We start from the raw sequence: 15,682 nt of genomic DNA, 5'->3' as shown, positions 1-15,682 counted from the left end.
TTGTAATTTACACAACCTGGGGTTGACCAGGGTCCGACTTGGAACCGAGGCATCCCATGCACTGCTGGCACTTCCCGCCCTCGGCAGTGGGGGCCCGTAGCATCCCGGAACAACTGACATTCGACGTCCCATCACATCTCACCATGTCTCAAACCGGGCGCATCGCTTGACTTGCAGCTCCCATTGGATTGATGTTAATCACCATCACCCGCCCAAGATGAAGATTCAAGGGCGAACATTTGTCGTCTCGGGCGGGTAAGAGAGTCCCACCCCGCGACGAGGCCCTTCATTCCTGCCTTGCTAACTTTCTTTCCGCGCAGCGCCTCGGGCCTTGGCCGTGCCTGCGTCCGCGACATCTGCGCAGCCGGAGGCAATGCCGTGATTCTGGATATGAACGAGGAACTCGGCGCCTCCCTGGTCAGCGAGCTGGGCCCCTCATCCGCTAAGTTTCTGCCCTGCGACGTGTCCGACACCTCCAGCATCGCGTCGGCCGTGGACTCGGCCGTCGCCTGGATCAAGGAGACGGGCAAGCCCCTCGGCGGCATCATCCCCGCCGCCGGCGTCGGCAACCCGGGCCTCATCCTCGACAAGAAGCTGCGCCCGGTGTCCCTCGAGTCGGTCGACTTTGTGCTGTCCATCAATCTGCGCGGCACCATCGACCTGGTCCGGCAGTTCCTCCCGCACCTGGCCGGCGCTCCTCCCGAAGGCTCCGACGGCGAGCGGGGTGTGGTCATCATGGTGGCCAGCGCCGCCGCCTTCGAGGGGCAGATGGGCCAGGTGGCCTATGCCGCCAGCAAAGGAGCCGTGGCGGCCATGACGTTGCCCATGGCCCGGGACCTGTCCCGGTTCGGCATCCGCGTCGTCACCATTGCGCCCAGCATGTTCGAGTCCAACATGACGGCGCAGCTGTCTGACACTGTGCGGAAAGGGCTCTATAAGGCCATGGAGTTCCCCCTACGACCTGGACAGCCCGAAGAGTTTTCGTCGCTCGTCCGCCACTCAATCGAGAACATCATGCTGAACGGTGTGGTCATTCGGTTGGACGGAGCTACCCGGATGCCGAGTAAGCTGTGATAATTAGATGGGATGCGAAACATGTCTGAGTCACCAGGAGCCTCAGCTTTGTGTTCTAGATGACGATGTATGCTTCACACGAGTAAAGCCCACAGGATGCTACCCCAGTGGCAGGACGGATGTCTACGTACATACATAAATACCATATTCACAGATAACAACGCCAGTGCTCTTCTGACAGGTTTCCATGTCTCCCGATGCTCAAGTTTGATCATCCACCGTTGGACTGCCTTCTCAAGCTTACTCGAAACCTCCGGGGTAGTATCGATCATGAACCCACCTGTCCCCGCGGCCACCTGTGGGACGCGGGGGCCAGGGCTCAGAGCGGTTTCTGGGGCTGCCATAACTTACCCTCCGGCGGTGTCCTGGAGGCGGACTCAACCGCCCGCTCCTGCCCAGGGGTGAGCGGGCGCGGTACGCCTCTGGCGAGGAGCGGAGGGGCGATCTGGAGCGGCTTTTCAGGGAGAACCCGGAAACACGGGCGCCGGCAAGGCGGGCGCCGACGGCCAGGCCCTCCAGGAAGGCACGAGCCGCTTCCGGATTGTCCCTCGTTGTGTCGGGCACCGAGATGCCCATGACCCGGCGTACATGCTCCAGCAGCTCAACCTGCTCCCGCCCTCGATCACCCCTGGCGGCCGTCATCGTGTTCTCGCGTCTTCCTCGATCCAGCTCCGTGGCCGTGGCCGCGGATCTTCCCAGCCCAGGCGCCATTGTCTGAGAGCCTCCCTCTTGGTTCAAGGCAAGGAGGCTCCGGCCGCGTCCGTGCACCGCCCGCGAGCCCCCGGTGCCAACTGTTCGAGGCGGCGGCGCGTTCGCGGACCTGGGTGGCTCCGAGGTCTGCTGGCTAGGCGGCGGGGGAAAACAACCAACAGGCCACGACTGCACGACGCTGAGTGCCTTTTTGGCAACCGCTATTTTTGCCGCTTGCGTGTGGTCAAAGTCCGAGTCCGCTTCAACGACATGGTTGTGCAGCTTGACGTCGCACATGACTCGGCCGTTCGCCGACCTCCGTATCAGCCACACCGGGTTGAAGCGCCGAATCTGGCATTCCCCAGACAGTCGCTGCAGCAAAGTGGGGGGGAAGCGGCCGCTGGGAACAGAGCTGCCCTTCAAAATAGATCTGCCGGCCGGGCGTTGCTGAGTCTGCACTGCGGAAGGGACTGTGCTCGTAGAATCTCCAGGCTGGAGTGGTTGAGCGGTAGCAGGACCGGGTGGCTCGGCATGAGTTGTGACGCGAAGGGCTGTCCTTCTCAGCGTCTCCAAGCGGTGCAATACCTGACTCAAACGGTCATTATTCTGGTTGGGTGAACTGGCTGCGTGGGTGTGATAACAGCGCATTGTCGATGATCGACTGCTGGTCGAGCGTTGGGTTGGGGAATGAAGTGTGCGGGGTCGGTGCAGCAATGGTGTCGACTGGATCTCGCCCTCTTCAACTAGATAGGTTAGTGGAGAGGAAACTGGATAGTGTTAGGGAACATACGGGAGGATTGCCCGGGCCAGTCCCCGGATATATCGACGCGTGGCCTCGCGATCTCTGCTAGGCGGTCAGTGAAGCTCGGCGTCCAGTCGGGCGCCGAGAGAGTACCTTCAGGCTCCGGTTTGACTCTTTGGGATGGGAGCGGTGTCAGTGGGTGGCCGGGGTCCCGCCTTGCCATCGGAACCAAGGCAAGTGAGACACGGCCATCAGGTTCCTGCTTGGGTTGCGGACGATCCATGGGCAGAAGTGTCGGCTCTGGTTTAGGCCAGAGCAACGGTAAGTTTCCTGGCGTTGTTGAGTGGTGAGGGAAGCAACGTTGGGTTTGTAGATGAGTTACTGAAAAAGGGTCTGGTTCGGTTGGAGTAGTGATTACCGGGTCGTTTGTTTGGCAACCGCGATTCACATCTCATTTTGCTGCTGGTTGTCAGTGGGCAACGCGATTCATAGATGGGAGAAAAGTGAATAGGGAGGGGCGGTAAGGCAGCGCTGCGCATATAAGGAAGGAACGAAGTCACAAACGCGAACAAGCAACCTTCGACCTCTTTCCCTTCTTTCACATTCTCGAGCAACTAGATAGTGGCTACGTCCCGCGACAAAGCCTATCAAAATCTCATATTTCGTTTAGTCCCTGCAGACATCCGTTATGCCGGTACCTTGCGGGTACCTTGCCGGTACCTTGTCCATTCTTCATGCCAGATGGCTGAGTTGGTGAGAAAGACGGATTCCTCCCTTGGCCCCGCTAACAAAGCCGGAGGAGCAGCTCCTCGCCCTTCTCCCACCGTAGCAGGTTTTCTACCTGCATGTCGTACCATCCATTCAGAGTCGCCTCCTCAACATAGCCCATATGCGGCGTCAGCAGCACCCGGCTCCGGCCGTCCTCCCCCCACTTGGTCGTCCTCCACCGGCTATCCAGCGGCAGCGGCTCCAAGTCGAACACGTCGAGCGCGGCCGCCCGGATCTTGCCCTGCTCCAACACCTCCAGCAGGTCCTTCTCAACCACCAGGGGGCCCCTCGAGGTGTTGACGAAGATGGCCGTCGGCTTCATCAACTCCAGGTCCTTCGCTGTGATACAACCCCTGGACCGGTCTGACAGCACCAGCTGCAGGCTCACCACGTCGGCCGTCCGGAACAGCTCCTCCTTGCTCACCACCTTAAACGTCTTCTCGCCCCGTGCGTCCTCCACCGGCAGCCCGGCCTCCCGCGCCTTCTCGTCCGCCCGCTCCTGCGTCAAGTTCTCGCTCCACGCCACCACGCGCATCCCGAACGCAAGGTGCATGATGCGTCCGACCGCCGTGCCCAGTCGGCCAAGCCCCACCGTCCCAAACACCTTGCCCCCGAGCGCAACCGCCGGCACGGTCTGCCACCCTCCCGTCTTGACTGAGAGGTCATCCTGGGCAATGTTGCGGGCTGCCGCGAGGATCATGGCGACGCAGTGCTCGGTCGTCGACTCGGAGCCGACCGAACTGTTGCGGTCCACCGCGCCAGCAACGGGGATGCCCCGCGCTTGAAAGGCGTCGAGGTCCAGCCCGCGGTTGCGGTTGCCCGTGGTGAGGAGTAATTTGAGGTTGGGCAAGCGGGCGATCAGCTCGGCCGTGAAGGGGGTGCGCTCGCGCATCGTGGCTGGGTTGGTCAGTCGGAGCGCCCGAGAGAAGGTATTGGGGAGAGCAACGTACAGATCACGGTGAACGGCTCCAGGCGGGCAACCAGCTCATCCTTGACCTCCTGCGGGGTGTCGGGGTGATTGTAAGGCCGGAGCGTGTCCTTAAAGAAGGACACCTCGAACTTGGCCGGGTCCAGGGCCCTGAATTTGGGCTCCGAGATGCCCTGGTAGTCATCAAGAACTGCGACCTTGATCGGGCTAGACATGGTGGGCTCTAGTAATCTGTGAAAGCAATAGGTCGCTCACGGTGAAAATACACATGGCCGGGATGATGATGGTTTTGAGCTCGGAATCCCGTCCGCTTGACGCCGCGGCCCTTGGATTTCGTCATTTCAGGCCCCACTCGTTCTACCCCGCAGCCCCCGAGGGGTTGCCCGCACGTTCGGGATTGGAAGCGGGTGCGGGAAAGCGAATCCCCGCCACTCTCGACGCCAATCATGTTGCAGCTGTTGTTCATTTTCGGTAATAATTCGCGGCATCCCCAACCTTGGCAGCCTCCTGTGAGAAACAGGGCTGACTGCCTAAACCCAGGGTTTTAGACACTGTGCGGCGGACCGCAGGGAACTGTCGGCGCGTGCAGGCTGCCGTAGCCGGGCGTGCTTCCCGGGCCTTGCAGAATCTTGGCGGCGCATTGATTTTTTTCTTTTTTCACGCGATAATCAACGTAAGAAGAGAACTTAATCGGAACCAAAACGGAGAACCGACTCCCATTAGGGAACCACGGCCAGGATGGTAGGCTATAAGGGCGCCCAAACCCGGCCACAGAACTTCACTAAGTACTTTTCAATATATCGATACTAACATACAATATCGTGACTTTGTTCTTTGCTTTTTATCTCCTTCCCTATTTTTCTCATGACTTAATATATTCTATAGGAAAAGCAATTCATTCTCGTAAGTTTCCTTCTTTCGGTCATCAAGGAGCTCTCAGGCCTGTAATTGTGGGAACTTTCCAAACTGTAGCAACACTTGCGAGCTTGGCTCAGTGTACAAGGTTGGGATACCTATCTACTTAAGACATGGAGACTACCTGTTTCTTGTTTCCGCATGCCGTACCTCCTTCAGATTCAACGACGACTTCTGTGCGGCGATTCAACAATAGAAGCATGGAGAAAGACAAGATAAGGGAAGAAATTGACCAGATTGAATACACATAATGACCGATCCACTGACGAGATAGTCTGCAGATTCTGGCGCTCAGTCGGACCAGTCGGGGGGCGACTTGGGCCACGTATCGTAGTCGATGACGTCCTCCCACCGGAGCATCTCGCCATCGTCATCGTCATCGTCGTCCTCGTCCCACTCGAAATCATCTTCAACAGACTCGGGCCGGTGCTTTGTTGTACGGTCCCTGTCTCCTTTGCTCCCCTTTGCGCCTCCTTTATTGCCCTTGGCTCCGTCCTGGACCTCCCAATTCTTCGCAGCCCAGGCTCGCAACTCGACCGGGTGCGTCAGACACCAGATGACGACCTCTCTCGTCGCCAGCACGTCCTCCAAGCTGTCGTGTTGGGACCGCCCCCCGGGCCCGGCGGCCACGCCGCCGCCTCCGCGGATGCGCACTCCGGTCAGCTCCCGACACAGCCTCTCGAGCGCAACCCCTTGCTTGATGGCCTTTTGGCCCCCCCCGCTGTTGCCGTCCTCCCCGCTCCCAAACCTCCCAGAGGCCTCGGCGGCGAGAATGGCCGAGTCGACGATTCGATTGTGCGCCAGCCCCAGCACCTTCAGGTCGTACTTGACCGAGTGGCCGACCACGACGGTGTCGGCGTCGACGAAGTCGAGCAGGCGGGCCGTCGCCGCGTCCCGGCCGCGGAGGGCCTCGCCCCGCGCCACGGCGACGGCCATGGCGCCCGGGGTAACGCCCGTGATGTTCGTGCGCCAGTTGGTGATCTTGATGCCGCTGGCGGGCTTGACGAGGGCATGCACGAGGGCGGCGCCCGTGAAGAAGTCGACGAGGGAGAGGGTGATGGCGTGATCACCGTCCGTGGTGCCGGCCATCTCGCAATCGAGCACCACGGCCGCTCGCTTGGGGCATGACGGGTCCCGGGGCGGGGTGGTGGTCCGGCATGTGGCCGAGGCAGCGAGCGGGTATCCCTCGAGGGCGAGGCGGGCTGGCGAGTGGCAGGAGCGGAGGAGGAGGGATTGCAGGGCCATCTGCTCCGGGATAGTCAGGGTCGTGTAGGTGATGCCGCGGTGGACGAGCGGGGTCGGCCGGGGGGGTTCCTGCGTAGCGACGAGGGCGGACTGTTCCGCCAAGCTCTGAGCCGCCCGACGGAGCGACAGTTGCTGCTCCGGCGTGAGAGGTACCGGGACGGCGGCGGTCGGGCCAATAGCGCCGGTATGGGGGCCATCCCGGGCGGGGACAGCCACGAGAACAGCCGTGGGATGAGTCCAGTTTGGCGCGGCTCGGTGTTGCCCATGTCCCTTAGAGTCCCTCCTGTGTTGTTCGAGGGCTTCCCGAGTGCCGAAGGTTCGGTCGCATTGCTGGCAAGGCCAGGATTTCCCGGCGCGGGGCTGGTCGTGGTGCTTCCTAGGCCTGTTTGGTGGTTGCTTGTGCTGGCTAGAGTCCTCGTTGTGTTGCTGGAGGGCTTCTGATGTGGCAAAGTATCGGCTGCACTGCTGACAATGCCAATGCTGCTTCATGAGGGAGTGGTCATGGAGGGCCTTAGCCGTAAGAAACGATTTACCGGGGCAGGCGGGACATTGAAACGCCTTCTCTTGGTTCTGGGCCATAGTGATGTTTAATTATTAGGTGTGGGTGGGCTTTTTTTTTGGTGCGGGGGAGGGGGAAGGGGTTTTGGCCGAGGGTCGTACGGAATAGTACTTAATAATTAGGTGTTACCCTAGTTAAAACCAAAAACTCCTCGTCCACCATATGAGAGTAATATACCCGGAAGGCCGGGGAAACCCCATGTTGGGAGTTAGAGAGGTTAAGAATGATTGCGTCGTCGTTAAGAAACCAACGATTTGCTTTGTCTGGGTGGCTCAGTCAACCAAGCGCGCGGCCCGGAATGTGGCCAGGAGCGCGGCCACCGTGCTATCTACGACTCGGGTCTCATTGGTCCGTTGGCGGCAGCAGGCTGCCTCATCGCAGGGGACGACGAGGCTGAATCGTGCCCGCATGATAACGCCCACAGAAGGCTGACACGCCCCAGCCACGCCCCATGCGCTTCTGTCGTTTCGTCATTCGTCCTTGCGATCAAGGGTTGAGAGGTAGTGGTAGTCGGGCCAACTCGAACGTCTGCCAGGTTTGAATTCATTTGGCTGTAACCGAGTGTGACTTCTCTCAAGCTGCGTTTGACTGACTCGGATGGTACCCTTAAACTGTTCTAGGCGGGACTCGGGGTTAGGGTTCTATGAGAGGCACGTCGGCCTCCGACAGGATATATTATAGATTACTTATGCTTGCCCCTGTACCTGGTGACCTGGGACGGAGTTGTGATATTGAATTTGGCAATCATCGGCCATCCGAACCCACTTCCACTCGATCGGTGTCTACGTGCTCCAGGGGTTGACCCCTTTGGGCTCCAGCCACTCGGGCTTTGTGGGGTCTCTGTTTGAGCATGCATGACGGACCCAGGAGTCCCGGGAGCATCTAACCGGTCGTCAGCATCGTCGAGATTAACGTCGGCATTGCCTGCGCGTGTGCGCCCTGTCTGCGGGCGCTCGTGGCCCGGTACTTTCCGTCCTTGCTGCAGCTTGGGCGGAGGGTATTATTTCGAAGAACAAATGTGAAGACTCTAATTATAGCTATCCAAAGAACTGACGTGTCGTCCTATTCTTCACATCCGCTCCGGAAACGCCAGACAGCTCACTCGTCGTAGAACACCAGACAGCGGACCTCGATGCTCTCGCGGCCCTTGGTCCCCGGGGGCGTCGCGGGATCGATAAAGGCGGTGTGAGGCGTCAGGGCGGCGACGCCCTTTTTGCCGCCGGGCAACCCCTCGCCCCAGCTGTCGAAGCACTTGATGAACAAGGCCTCGTCCGGGGTCAAGTCCTTGACGTAGTAGAACTTGTGGGAGTCGCTGGGCAGGACCCCGTACGTCTCCCCCCGGACCTCGTAGCCGTCGGTGCCGGCGGCCGTGGCCGGGTCCGGCAGGACCTCCTTGCCGCGGTCGTCGTTGGCGTCCCCGATGGTGCGGTTGCGCAGCGGGTACAGCAGGTCGACGGGCACCAGGTCGTCCCGCTTGGTCGTCCGCCAGTCGACGACGGCCAGGGGGAAGTCGGCGGCCGGGTGCGAGATGGGCCGCCACACGTTGATGATCTGGAACCGCCTCGCCAGCAGGCCGTCCACCTCGGCCGCGGGCAGGTGGCGCCGCACGCGCGCCTCGGCCGCCGCCGGCGTCTGGTCCACGTGCACCTGCTGGACCGGCTGGCGCGGCGACGCCGGATCGTGCTTGCGGATCGTGTGGTCAAAGATCTCGACCCGCGCGACCTTGCCCGGCAGCTTGGCCCGCAGCAGCGCCTCGACCTCGGCGTAGTAGCCGCCGCGCACCGCCGCGTCGTCGGTGAAGGTCTTCTCCCGGGCCGGCGCGTGGTAGACGGCAAAGCCCGACACGTCAATGTCGGTGCCGAAGTTGCCCCGCAGCGGCTGGTCGGGCCGGAGGCTGTCGCGGATGTTGGCCACGCTGCGCCGGCGGGAGGCCAGCCGGAAGGACGTGGCGGCGCTGTCGACCTTGGACCACGGCTTGGTGCCGGGCGAGATGGACTCCGGGTCGAGGTAGCGGAACTCGCCCGTGGTGGTCATAATATTTGCTGGTAGAGAGAGCCCTTGGAAGAAAGATGATGATTGGGGTTACTTAGGCAGGCTGCTGATAGCGAGGTGGTAATTAAGGCGACCCGACGTTTTACTACCTGTGCACCACGATCGGGGGTCGATGATGGTAAGAGTCCGTAACGGAGGAGAGACTACATAGTAGGGGTGGTTTATAAGGGCGGGACAAGCCGTGATTAGTAATTGGCGAACTCGGCGTCGAAGTGGTGGAGTTGAATGGAAGGGTGGAGTTGATTCGAAATCGTTAATACGCAGCCAAGAGGGATTACTAGAAGTCTAAGGAACAACCTTATTCAGCGCCACCAGGACACGGGACATCTAATATCCTATACACTAGTTCCATGCGGCCATGCTCTAACAACAACAGCGGTCGCGCGAAAGAGCAGCGACCGAGACAACAAAAAAACGATGCTAGCCCAACCCAGAACCCCCTCACCCTTTTTTACCCCTGTAATTACTCCGTAACTAAGGTATATACGTTAGGTAATGAAGAAAAGAAAAAATATCAATAACTCCAGCAACCCAAGCAGGTATCCTTGACGTAATTATGCGTGCCCGAATGATCTAATATCCCGGAAACCCGAAATCGAAATTATCTAGTGTCACCGCCTATTAATTAATTAGCTGTCAAAGATGGGCCCATAGGCGGCGATCCCCCTCGTCTCGAGGCCGTAGACGAGGCTGCGGGTCATGGCGGGGTTGCTGATGACGCAGACGGCCTGGGCGTCAAAGTCCTTGTACAGCTTGAGGACGATGGGGAGCATGTCGACGCGGCCGGAGATGGAGGTGTCGATGACGACGGGGTCCGGGTCCATCCTGGCGACCAGGTCGAGGGTGCGCTGGCCGTACGTCTTGAGCGGGCTCTTGGTCTGCCAGACGACGCGCATGGCGGGGCGGTGGGCGTCCTCGATGAAGGACAGGCAGGGCCCGATGCCGGAGCCGGTGGTGACGACGATGATGCGGTCGAACATGCGGAAGACGTAGCCGAAGCCGTAGGTGGGCACGCCGCGCTTCCAGAGGTAGGTGGGCGGGTCGGCGATGGCCTGGCGGGTCCAGTCGCCCGCCTTGGAGACGAGGCAGGAGAACTTTGTGTCGGGCGTGTCGAACTGGTCGGTGAAGCTGGCGAAGCTGTGCCAGTCGGCCAGCGGGTGGCGGGCGACGCTGATGCCCTGGCCGAAGCGGACTGCGGCGTGGGAGAAGTGCAGGCGGACGGCGTGGGCCGAGAGCGGTTCGGCCCGGACGGGCACGCGGCGGAGGAGCAGCCAGGGGTGGATGGTGGCGGCGGTCAGCAGGATGAGGATCCAGAAGGCGGGCAGGTTGACGAGGAAGGCCGAGACCGAGGGCTCCTGGTTTGCGAGCAGGAAGAGGAGGACCCAGAAGAGGGCCAGGATGGCCCAGTTGGAGAAGCGGTGGGTGAGCTCGAACCAGTCGTGGTGCCGGACGCGGAAGGCCGGGTGGGCGACGGCGATGATGGCCAGCAGCAGCAGCAGGACGAGCCAGATGAGCACCAGGACGGCGACGGAGGCAGGCGAGGCCTCGAAGTGGTACGTGTAGGTGGCGGCGAAGCCGATGTACCAGACGCACGAGGCCACGCCGGTGCCGCTGTGGACGCCGCCGAGGTGGAAGATCTTGCAGGCCAGCCGGCGCAGGCGCATGGGCGCCGAGCGCGGGACGGCGCCGAAGGTGAGGAACAGGGCGTTGATGACGAGCGGGTGCCGGCAGAGGCCACACACGGCCAGGTTGACGGCCGAGGCATTGACGAGGTCCAGCGGGGCGGCGCCCTTGATCATGAGGACGACGAAGGCGATGGCGTTGCCGATGAAGGCCAGGCTGAACAGGCGGCGGTAGACGGTGAGGATGGTGTAGCGGAGGAAGCCGAAGCGCTTGCGCGAGAAGTCGTCGATCTCTCCCCGCTGGGCCTCGAGGTCGGACCAGACGGACGAGTAGCTCTCCCGCTTCTCCTTGTCCCGAACCAGGGGCGTCACTGACGTGTCGGACGCGGCGGACGCGCTGGATGGCGAGTGCGAGTGAGAGGGCTTCTTCTCTTTTACGTACGAGATGTCAGATGCCGACGAGGACGATCGCGTATGCGGCGTCTTGCTGGACCTCGGCGAGTCATCCGTCGTGTAGGCCGTTTCCGAGGACGACGTGGACGGCATCCTGACGTGAGCAGGGCTAACCTGCTGGATTTCTGCTATGGGGGGCAATGATGATGGCTCCATGACTGGTGAGCTAACTAGGTCGACGATAGTGTGGTTGCACTTGGCAAGGATGGACGCCGGGACGCGATGGAGACCCTGTGCCCGCCATCATATATAAAGGATGCGAGAGCCACGAGGAGAGAGACGCTGGATCCCATTGATGGTCGATAGATGCCGGAGTTTCTCGTCTTCAGCTGTTCCAGGTTCGACCCCAGCTGCATCACATCACATCTTTGCGTGCGAGACGATCTCGCTTCCTGGCTCCCAAGATCACCGATCTCCAATGGCGGCCCTCATCATTCGGCCCAGGCTGCATTGCCGGCGATTCGCCCCGAAATACCACATCCTGGCATCACCATGGTGTTTCCAGCGGTCTCCGGAGTTTCTCTCGCCCCATCTCTCGGTTGCGACCCAACCCCTCCCGCCTCGACCACTCAAGCATCGCTTTCCCTATCGACTGGAGCTGGAATCTGCGTCGACTATCCTGCTCGGAGTTGCATCCCATGACATTTGGGGACACTTTGAGGGCTCCGAGATCCACCAGTGGTCGGAAAGGCCAATCGGAGTTGGCGTCCAAAACTCCAAGTGGTAGGTGTTGGGGACCACGTCGCGATGCAGAAAACGAGGGCCCCGAGAAGATTCAATGCGGAGCTTCTTGAATCGCAGCTAGCAAAGGCCATCTGCTATTTTTTTTTTTTTTTTTTTTTTTTGCGACAAGTCCTCACCCCGGAGCTGGCCTCCTCCCCCCCCCCCCCGGGGGCCTTTTTTTCCCCAACCCGTAATTTGTTGTGATAAGAGACCTGGACCCTGGAACGCCATCTGCCAGGTCCCGCGGCCTGCTCCGCCGGCGGGGCGGCGAGACAGCAGGCGGCCGCGGCCCAGAAGCGCCTCGTGGGTCTCGCTGAGGCTGACCAGGTCGGCGAATTGGCCGCGCCAAGATAGGATAGCGTTCATACTGTGCAGACTGCATGTTGTTTCCCAAGAACTGGGGCCCTTTTTCTTCTGGATCTCTCCGACGTCTATAGTGTGGTTGACGTCAGCTTGAGAATCCGGAAAAAATCAATCCTTGTCGTGCTCGGAGTGCGGACTTACTCTGCGGGCAGTGCCCCACCTACCTGTGCTGGAATCGCTGTGTTGCTGCTTCCCCCTGCTGTTCCCCGCCCGCGAAGAGCTCCTGCTTGCCGTGACTGTGATCCAGGCTCGCAGGAACTTTCCTGGTCCCGATGACTAAACGCTGGGCTTGATAACAAAAATACCTTATGTTCGAACATAAAACATCGCGATACTCCGTACAGCAACCGCTTAAAAGCTCCGAGATGTCGACACGACCTCACCGGGTTTTAGCGTCTCGATATATATGCTCTATGATGTAACATCGGTCCCTGGCAAGCCCTTAATGCTAACTTACCAAACTTACTCGCTGTATGCCGAACAAAATACTAGCAAAGTATGTCGCTGGTATGGCAGTGTTAATTACCAATGACCTATACTGAAAACTGGCAAGTAACCCAAAATAGCAGTGTTTTTTAACCTCATTTCTAACCCGTCCTCGACAACGTAGCTCGGTTCCCTTTGCGTAATTAACTCTTCTTACAATCATAATATTAGATGTACATTTTTTTAAAGTTACTAATATGTGCAAAGTATCCACATACTGGCGGCTATTATGGCCGTTGTGTGGAACTTGGCTAACACTTGGACGAGCAAGACGCATCTCCGGATTCCCCCAGCTCTACTGGAAAAGCACGCCGGGGCCGCCGTAGCGATGCTTCGAGTCACCTCCTCCCCTCCGGCCAGGCTTCTTCTTGATCAAAGTCAGCTCGTCCCCGATGCCGCCGTCGCCGCGGACAAACGTCCAGGTGAGCGCGGTGGCATTGTGAACCGTCAGCTTGTTGAAGCCGTAGTTCTCCTGGTCTACGACGGCGGTGATGTCGAGGATCTCGTCTTCGGATAGCGTGCTGTGGCTCTCGATGTTGCCCGCCATGCCGTTGATGAGGTGCGTCATCGACTTGCCCGGGTTGGTCATGTAGGTGTGGTCATCCACGATCGCCTTGCGGTCGATGGTGCCGTTTCTCCCCATTGGCCACAGCCGCTCGTACCCTACCGCCAGTCAGAACCCCGCTTCAGTGTGCAAAGAAGAGGGGAAACGGAGGGGGAGGGGGGGGGGTTCTCTTTGTTGCGCCGCTGACTTACAATGGATGTGGCCCGCCAGATAGACATCCACGCCGTGCTGCAACAGCAGGTCCTCGAAGGCGGCACGGATCCGAGGCTGGTACGACGATACCTCGGAGCTGTACATGGGCCGATGGCTCATGGCAATGATCCAGGGCGTCTTTCTGCGGTCCACCTTTGCCAGGTCGGCGGCTAGCCACTTGTACTGCTGGTACGCCTTGTTGTCGTCGTAGCTGCCCTTCACGGTGCCGAATGGCCCGCTATCCGTCACAGACGTCTCTCCCGGGGTCGGATGCGTCTCGCCAGGCTTCAGATCCCGCGCGAACGGCTTTTGCGGACTGTTTGCGTAGTCCGTCTCGCCGTCCAGGGCGATAAAGTGCACGAGGCCGTAGTCGAACGAGTACCAGAAGTTGCCAACGCCACCCGTCTCGGCGCCTGGCATGTGGAAGCGGTGCTGGAACGCTGTGAAGTTGCTAAGGCTCTCCGTCAGTGCCATGTTCCTTCTTTCCAAGATGAATCCATCCCAAAAGACCAAACCCACCGCTGTGACTCGGGACAGCTGTAGTATGTCAGGTTCGTCCGGGGCGCTGTCGCGTTCGCCTTGTTGTGGTTGAGATAGGCCGTCAGGACGTTGCCGGGCCCGTCAAACTCGGCGCACGAGGCCTCGTGGTTACCCGGCATGACCATGTACGGCACCCGCTTGGTGATCTTGTTCATCCACTGCTGCCACAGGTCCCAGTTGGACTCGTACAGCACACTCATGTCGCCCCCCAGCGGCCCGCCCTGGTTAGGGATCTCGCCGGCCGGCAGGGGCGTCTTGTACTCGTCCGGCACCGGACCCGCGCCGGGAAGATGGGTCGACGTGCCGTTGTAGCAGACGGGCCAGTCGTCGGCGCACGGCAGGATGCCCGAGAACCAGTCGTCCGCGTACGAGAGGTCGCCGCCGTGCCACACAAAGGCGACATCGTCGTCATCGACCGTACGGAGCACCTGCTTGTACGTGCCACCCGCGTTGGTGTAGCCCATGTCGGCCAGCACGGCCATGCTGTAGGGAGTCGGATCGCCGGCGGCCCGTGCCGTATCGAAGCTCAGCACCCCGGACTCCGTGGTGCCGTTGGCCGCCTGGATCTGATAGTAGTACCTGGTGCCGGGCCTCAGGTGGCGCAGCTGCACTTCGTGGAAGAACTGGCTGCACTGGGTGACCGCCGCGGCCGAGCAGGGCGGTGTCCGGTCGTATCTAAATATGGGCGAATGGAGCGCGTCAGCTCGCCTCTCGAGAGCTCACCCCTGGGCCGGCTCTCGTCACCGACTTACGTATGGCTCGTCCCCGTGGCTCTTCTATACAACCTATCCGGCCGGGTCCCCCAGAGCACGCTCGGGGCCTCGCCAAGCCCAAACGGGGTCTGGAAGTGGATGTTGATGCCACCGGGCAGGTACGAGAGTGATATGACATTGATGTTGTTGCTGGGATTCGCGCTCGCCGGCTTGACCGCAGGTGGCTCGATCAGGCGCGGGAACCCCTTCCCATAGCCCTTGACCGTTGGATTCACCCAGTCACCCACCGGCACGTCGGGGCCCGTGTAGGGGTACGCCGTGTCGACGACCGGTTTGGCGGCGCCCGGACTACCTGACAGGGCCAAGAGCAGTGCCGTGGCCGAGGCGACGGTGGACTTCATGGCTGCCGGTTGTGGTCAGGCGAATTGGCGTGGCGACAATGATTCCGAGTTAATACGGGGAAACGCTAGGGAATCCGTCCGGAGTTGTTGCCTTTATACTACGTAGTATTGGACAGCCCCTGTTAGTTTGTATGCTCGCCCGTGCAATAGCCGGCCTAGCTCCGGCCTAGCTCCGGCCCAGCATCCGCCGTCTGGGAAGCTTGGAGGGAGAGGCTTAGGCCTTATCTGTAAATACTACTGCTAGTACGGAGTTTGTAGGTATCAATGCTGAAGTCGCCGGAATCCGACATGGGTTGCCGCAAGCGAACGCCCATCATCCAGGATGCCAAGGACTTTCCCGAGAAAGCTTGGCCAACCCCACCAGGTAATCTCCGCACGTGCGTTACCTGCCAAAGAAGGATGGCTCGGGTGGCGAATAAGGCAGGTTCTTGCGACGGAATCACAGCCACGTGGGGGAGAGAGAGAGAGAGAAGCCGCGTTGGGCATTATACCTTTGGAGCTTGGAAGGAGAAGAGAAGGAAAAGGGTAGAGAAGAATGAAAAGAAAATGGGAAAAGGAAACGGAAAAAGTAGTAAAAAAATAAGGACAAGAACCAAGAAAATGGAAAGAAGAAAGGTTACAAGAAGCAAAGAGATAAGAACGAGACAAAGG

The 15,682-nt window shown here is 60.1% G+C and overlaps 7 protein-coding genes across 7 annotated transcripts; 1 reads left to right on the top strand and 6 right to left on the bottom strand.

Annotated features, from left to right (window-relative positions):
* Positions 1 to 106: 106 nt before the first annotated feature.
* MYCTH_2293947 (uncharacterized protein) lies at positions 107 to 1,253 on the top strand. The gene is made up of 2 exons (XM_003658277.1): positions 107 to 255; positions 321 to 1,253. The coding sequence occupies exons 1-2, from the start codon at positions 218 to 220 to the stop codon at positions 1,072 to 1,074; spliced, it is 792 nt and encodes a 263-aa protein (XP_003658325.1). The 5' UTR covers positions 107 to 217; the 3' UTR covers positions 1,075 to 1,253.
* A 32-nt stretch (positions 1,254 to 1,285) lies between these two features.
* MYCTH_2105956 (uncharacterized protein) lies at positions 1,286 to 2,412 on the bottom strand (the record flags this gene model as incomplete). Its single annotated transcript, XM_003658276.1, has 4 exons — positions 1,286 to 1,317; positions 1,355 to 1,370; positions 1,426 to 2,115; positions 2,350 to 2,412. The coding sequence occupies 4 exons, from the start codon at positions 2,410 to 2,412 to the stop codon at positions 1,286 to 1,288; spliced, it is 801 nt and encodes a 266-aa protein (XP_003658324.1).
* Positions 2,413 to 3,290: 878 nt separating this feature from the next.
* MYCTH_98562 (D-isomer-specific 2-hydroxyacid dehydrogenase-like protein) lies at positions 3,291 to 4,417 on the bottom strand (the record flags this gene model as incomplete). The annotated part of the gene is made up of 2 exons (XM_003658275.1): positions 3,291 to 4,171; positions 4,225 to 4,417. 2 exons carry the CDS (start codon positions 4,415 to 4,417, stop codon positions 3,291 to 3,293), a joined length of 1,074 nt encoding a protein of 357 aa, XP_003658323.1.
* A 714-nt stretch (positions 4,418 to 5,131) lies between these two features.
* MYCTH_2293944 (uncharacterized protein) lies at positions 5,132 to 7,121 on the bottom strand. The gene has a single exon (XM_003658274.1). The coding sequence runs from the start codon at positions 6,360 to 6,362 to the stop codon at positions 5,409 to 5,411; it is 954 nt and encodes a 317-aa protein (XP_003658322.1). The 5' UTR covers positions 6,363 to 7,121; the 3' UTR covers positions 5,132 to 5,408.
* Positions 7,122 to 7,927: 806 nt separating this feature from the next.
* MYCTH_61543 (uncharacterized protein) lies at positions 7,928 to 9,071 on the bottom strand. The gene has a single exon (XM_003658273.1). It carries the CDS (start codon positions 8,953 to 8,955, stop codon positions 8,020 to 8,022), a length of 936 nt encoding a protein of 311 aa, XP_003658321.1. The 5' UTR covers positions 8,956 to 9,071; the 3' UTR covers positions 7,928 to 8,019.
* Positions 9,072 to 9,548: 477 nt separating this feature from the next.
* On the bottom strand, positions 9,549 to 11,588 carry MYCTH_2293942 (uncharacterized protein). The gene has a single exon (XM_003658272.1). It carries the CDS (start codon positions 11,139 to 11,141, stop codon positions 9,603 to 9,605), a length of 1,539 nt encoding a protein of 512 aa, XP_003658320.1. The 5' UTR covers positions 11,142 to 11,588; the 3' UTR covers positions 9,549 to 9,602.
* A 1,104-nt stretch (positions 11,589 to 12,692) lies between these two features.
* Positions 12,693 to 15,128, bottom strand: MYCTH_2293939 (uncharacterized protein). Its single transcript, XM_003658271.1, has 4 exons — positions 14,670 to 15,128; positions 13,897 to 14,592; positions 13,377 to 13,828; positions 12,693 to 13,283 (listed from the first exon to the last, which is right to left on the bottom strand). The coding sequence occupies exons 1-4, from the start codon at positions 15,029 to 15,031 to the stop codon at positions 12,916 to 12,918; spliced, it is 1,878 nt and encodes a 625-aa protein (XP_003658319.1). The 5' UTR covers positions 15,032 to 15,128; the 3' UTR covers positions 12,693 to 12,915.
* Between the last annotated feature and the right edge of the window lie 554 nt (positions 15,129 to 15,682).

The sequence above is a fragment of the Thermothelomyces thermophilus genome, chromosome 1 (assembly GCF_000226095.1).
Source record: "Thermothelomyces thermophilus ATCC 42464 chromosome 1, complete sequence".
Classification (NCBI taxonomy): Eukaryota; Fungi; Ascomycota; class Sordariomycetes; order Sordariales; family Chaetomiaceae; genus Thermothelomyces; species Thermothelomyces thermophilus.
Note: the sequence above shows the minus strand (reverse complement) of the source record. Positions and strands in the feature narration are given on the sequence as shown.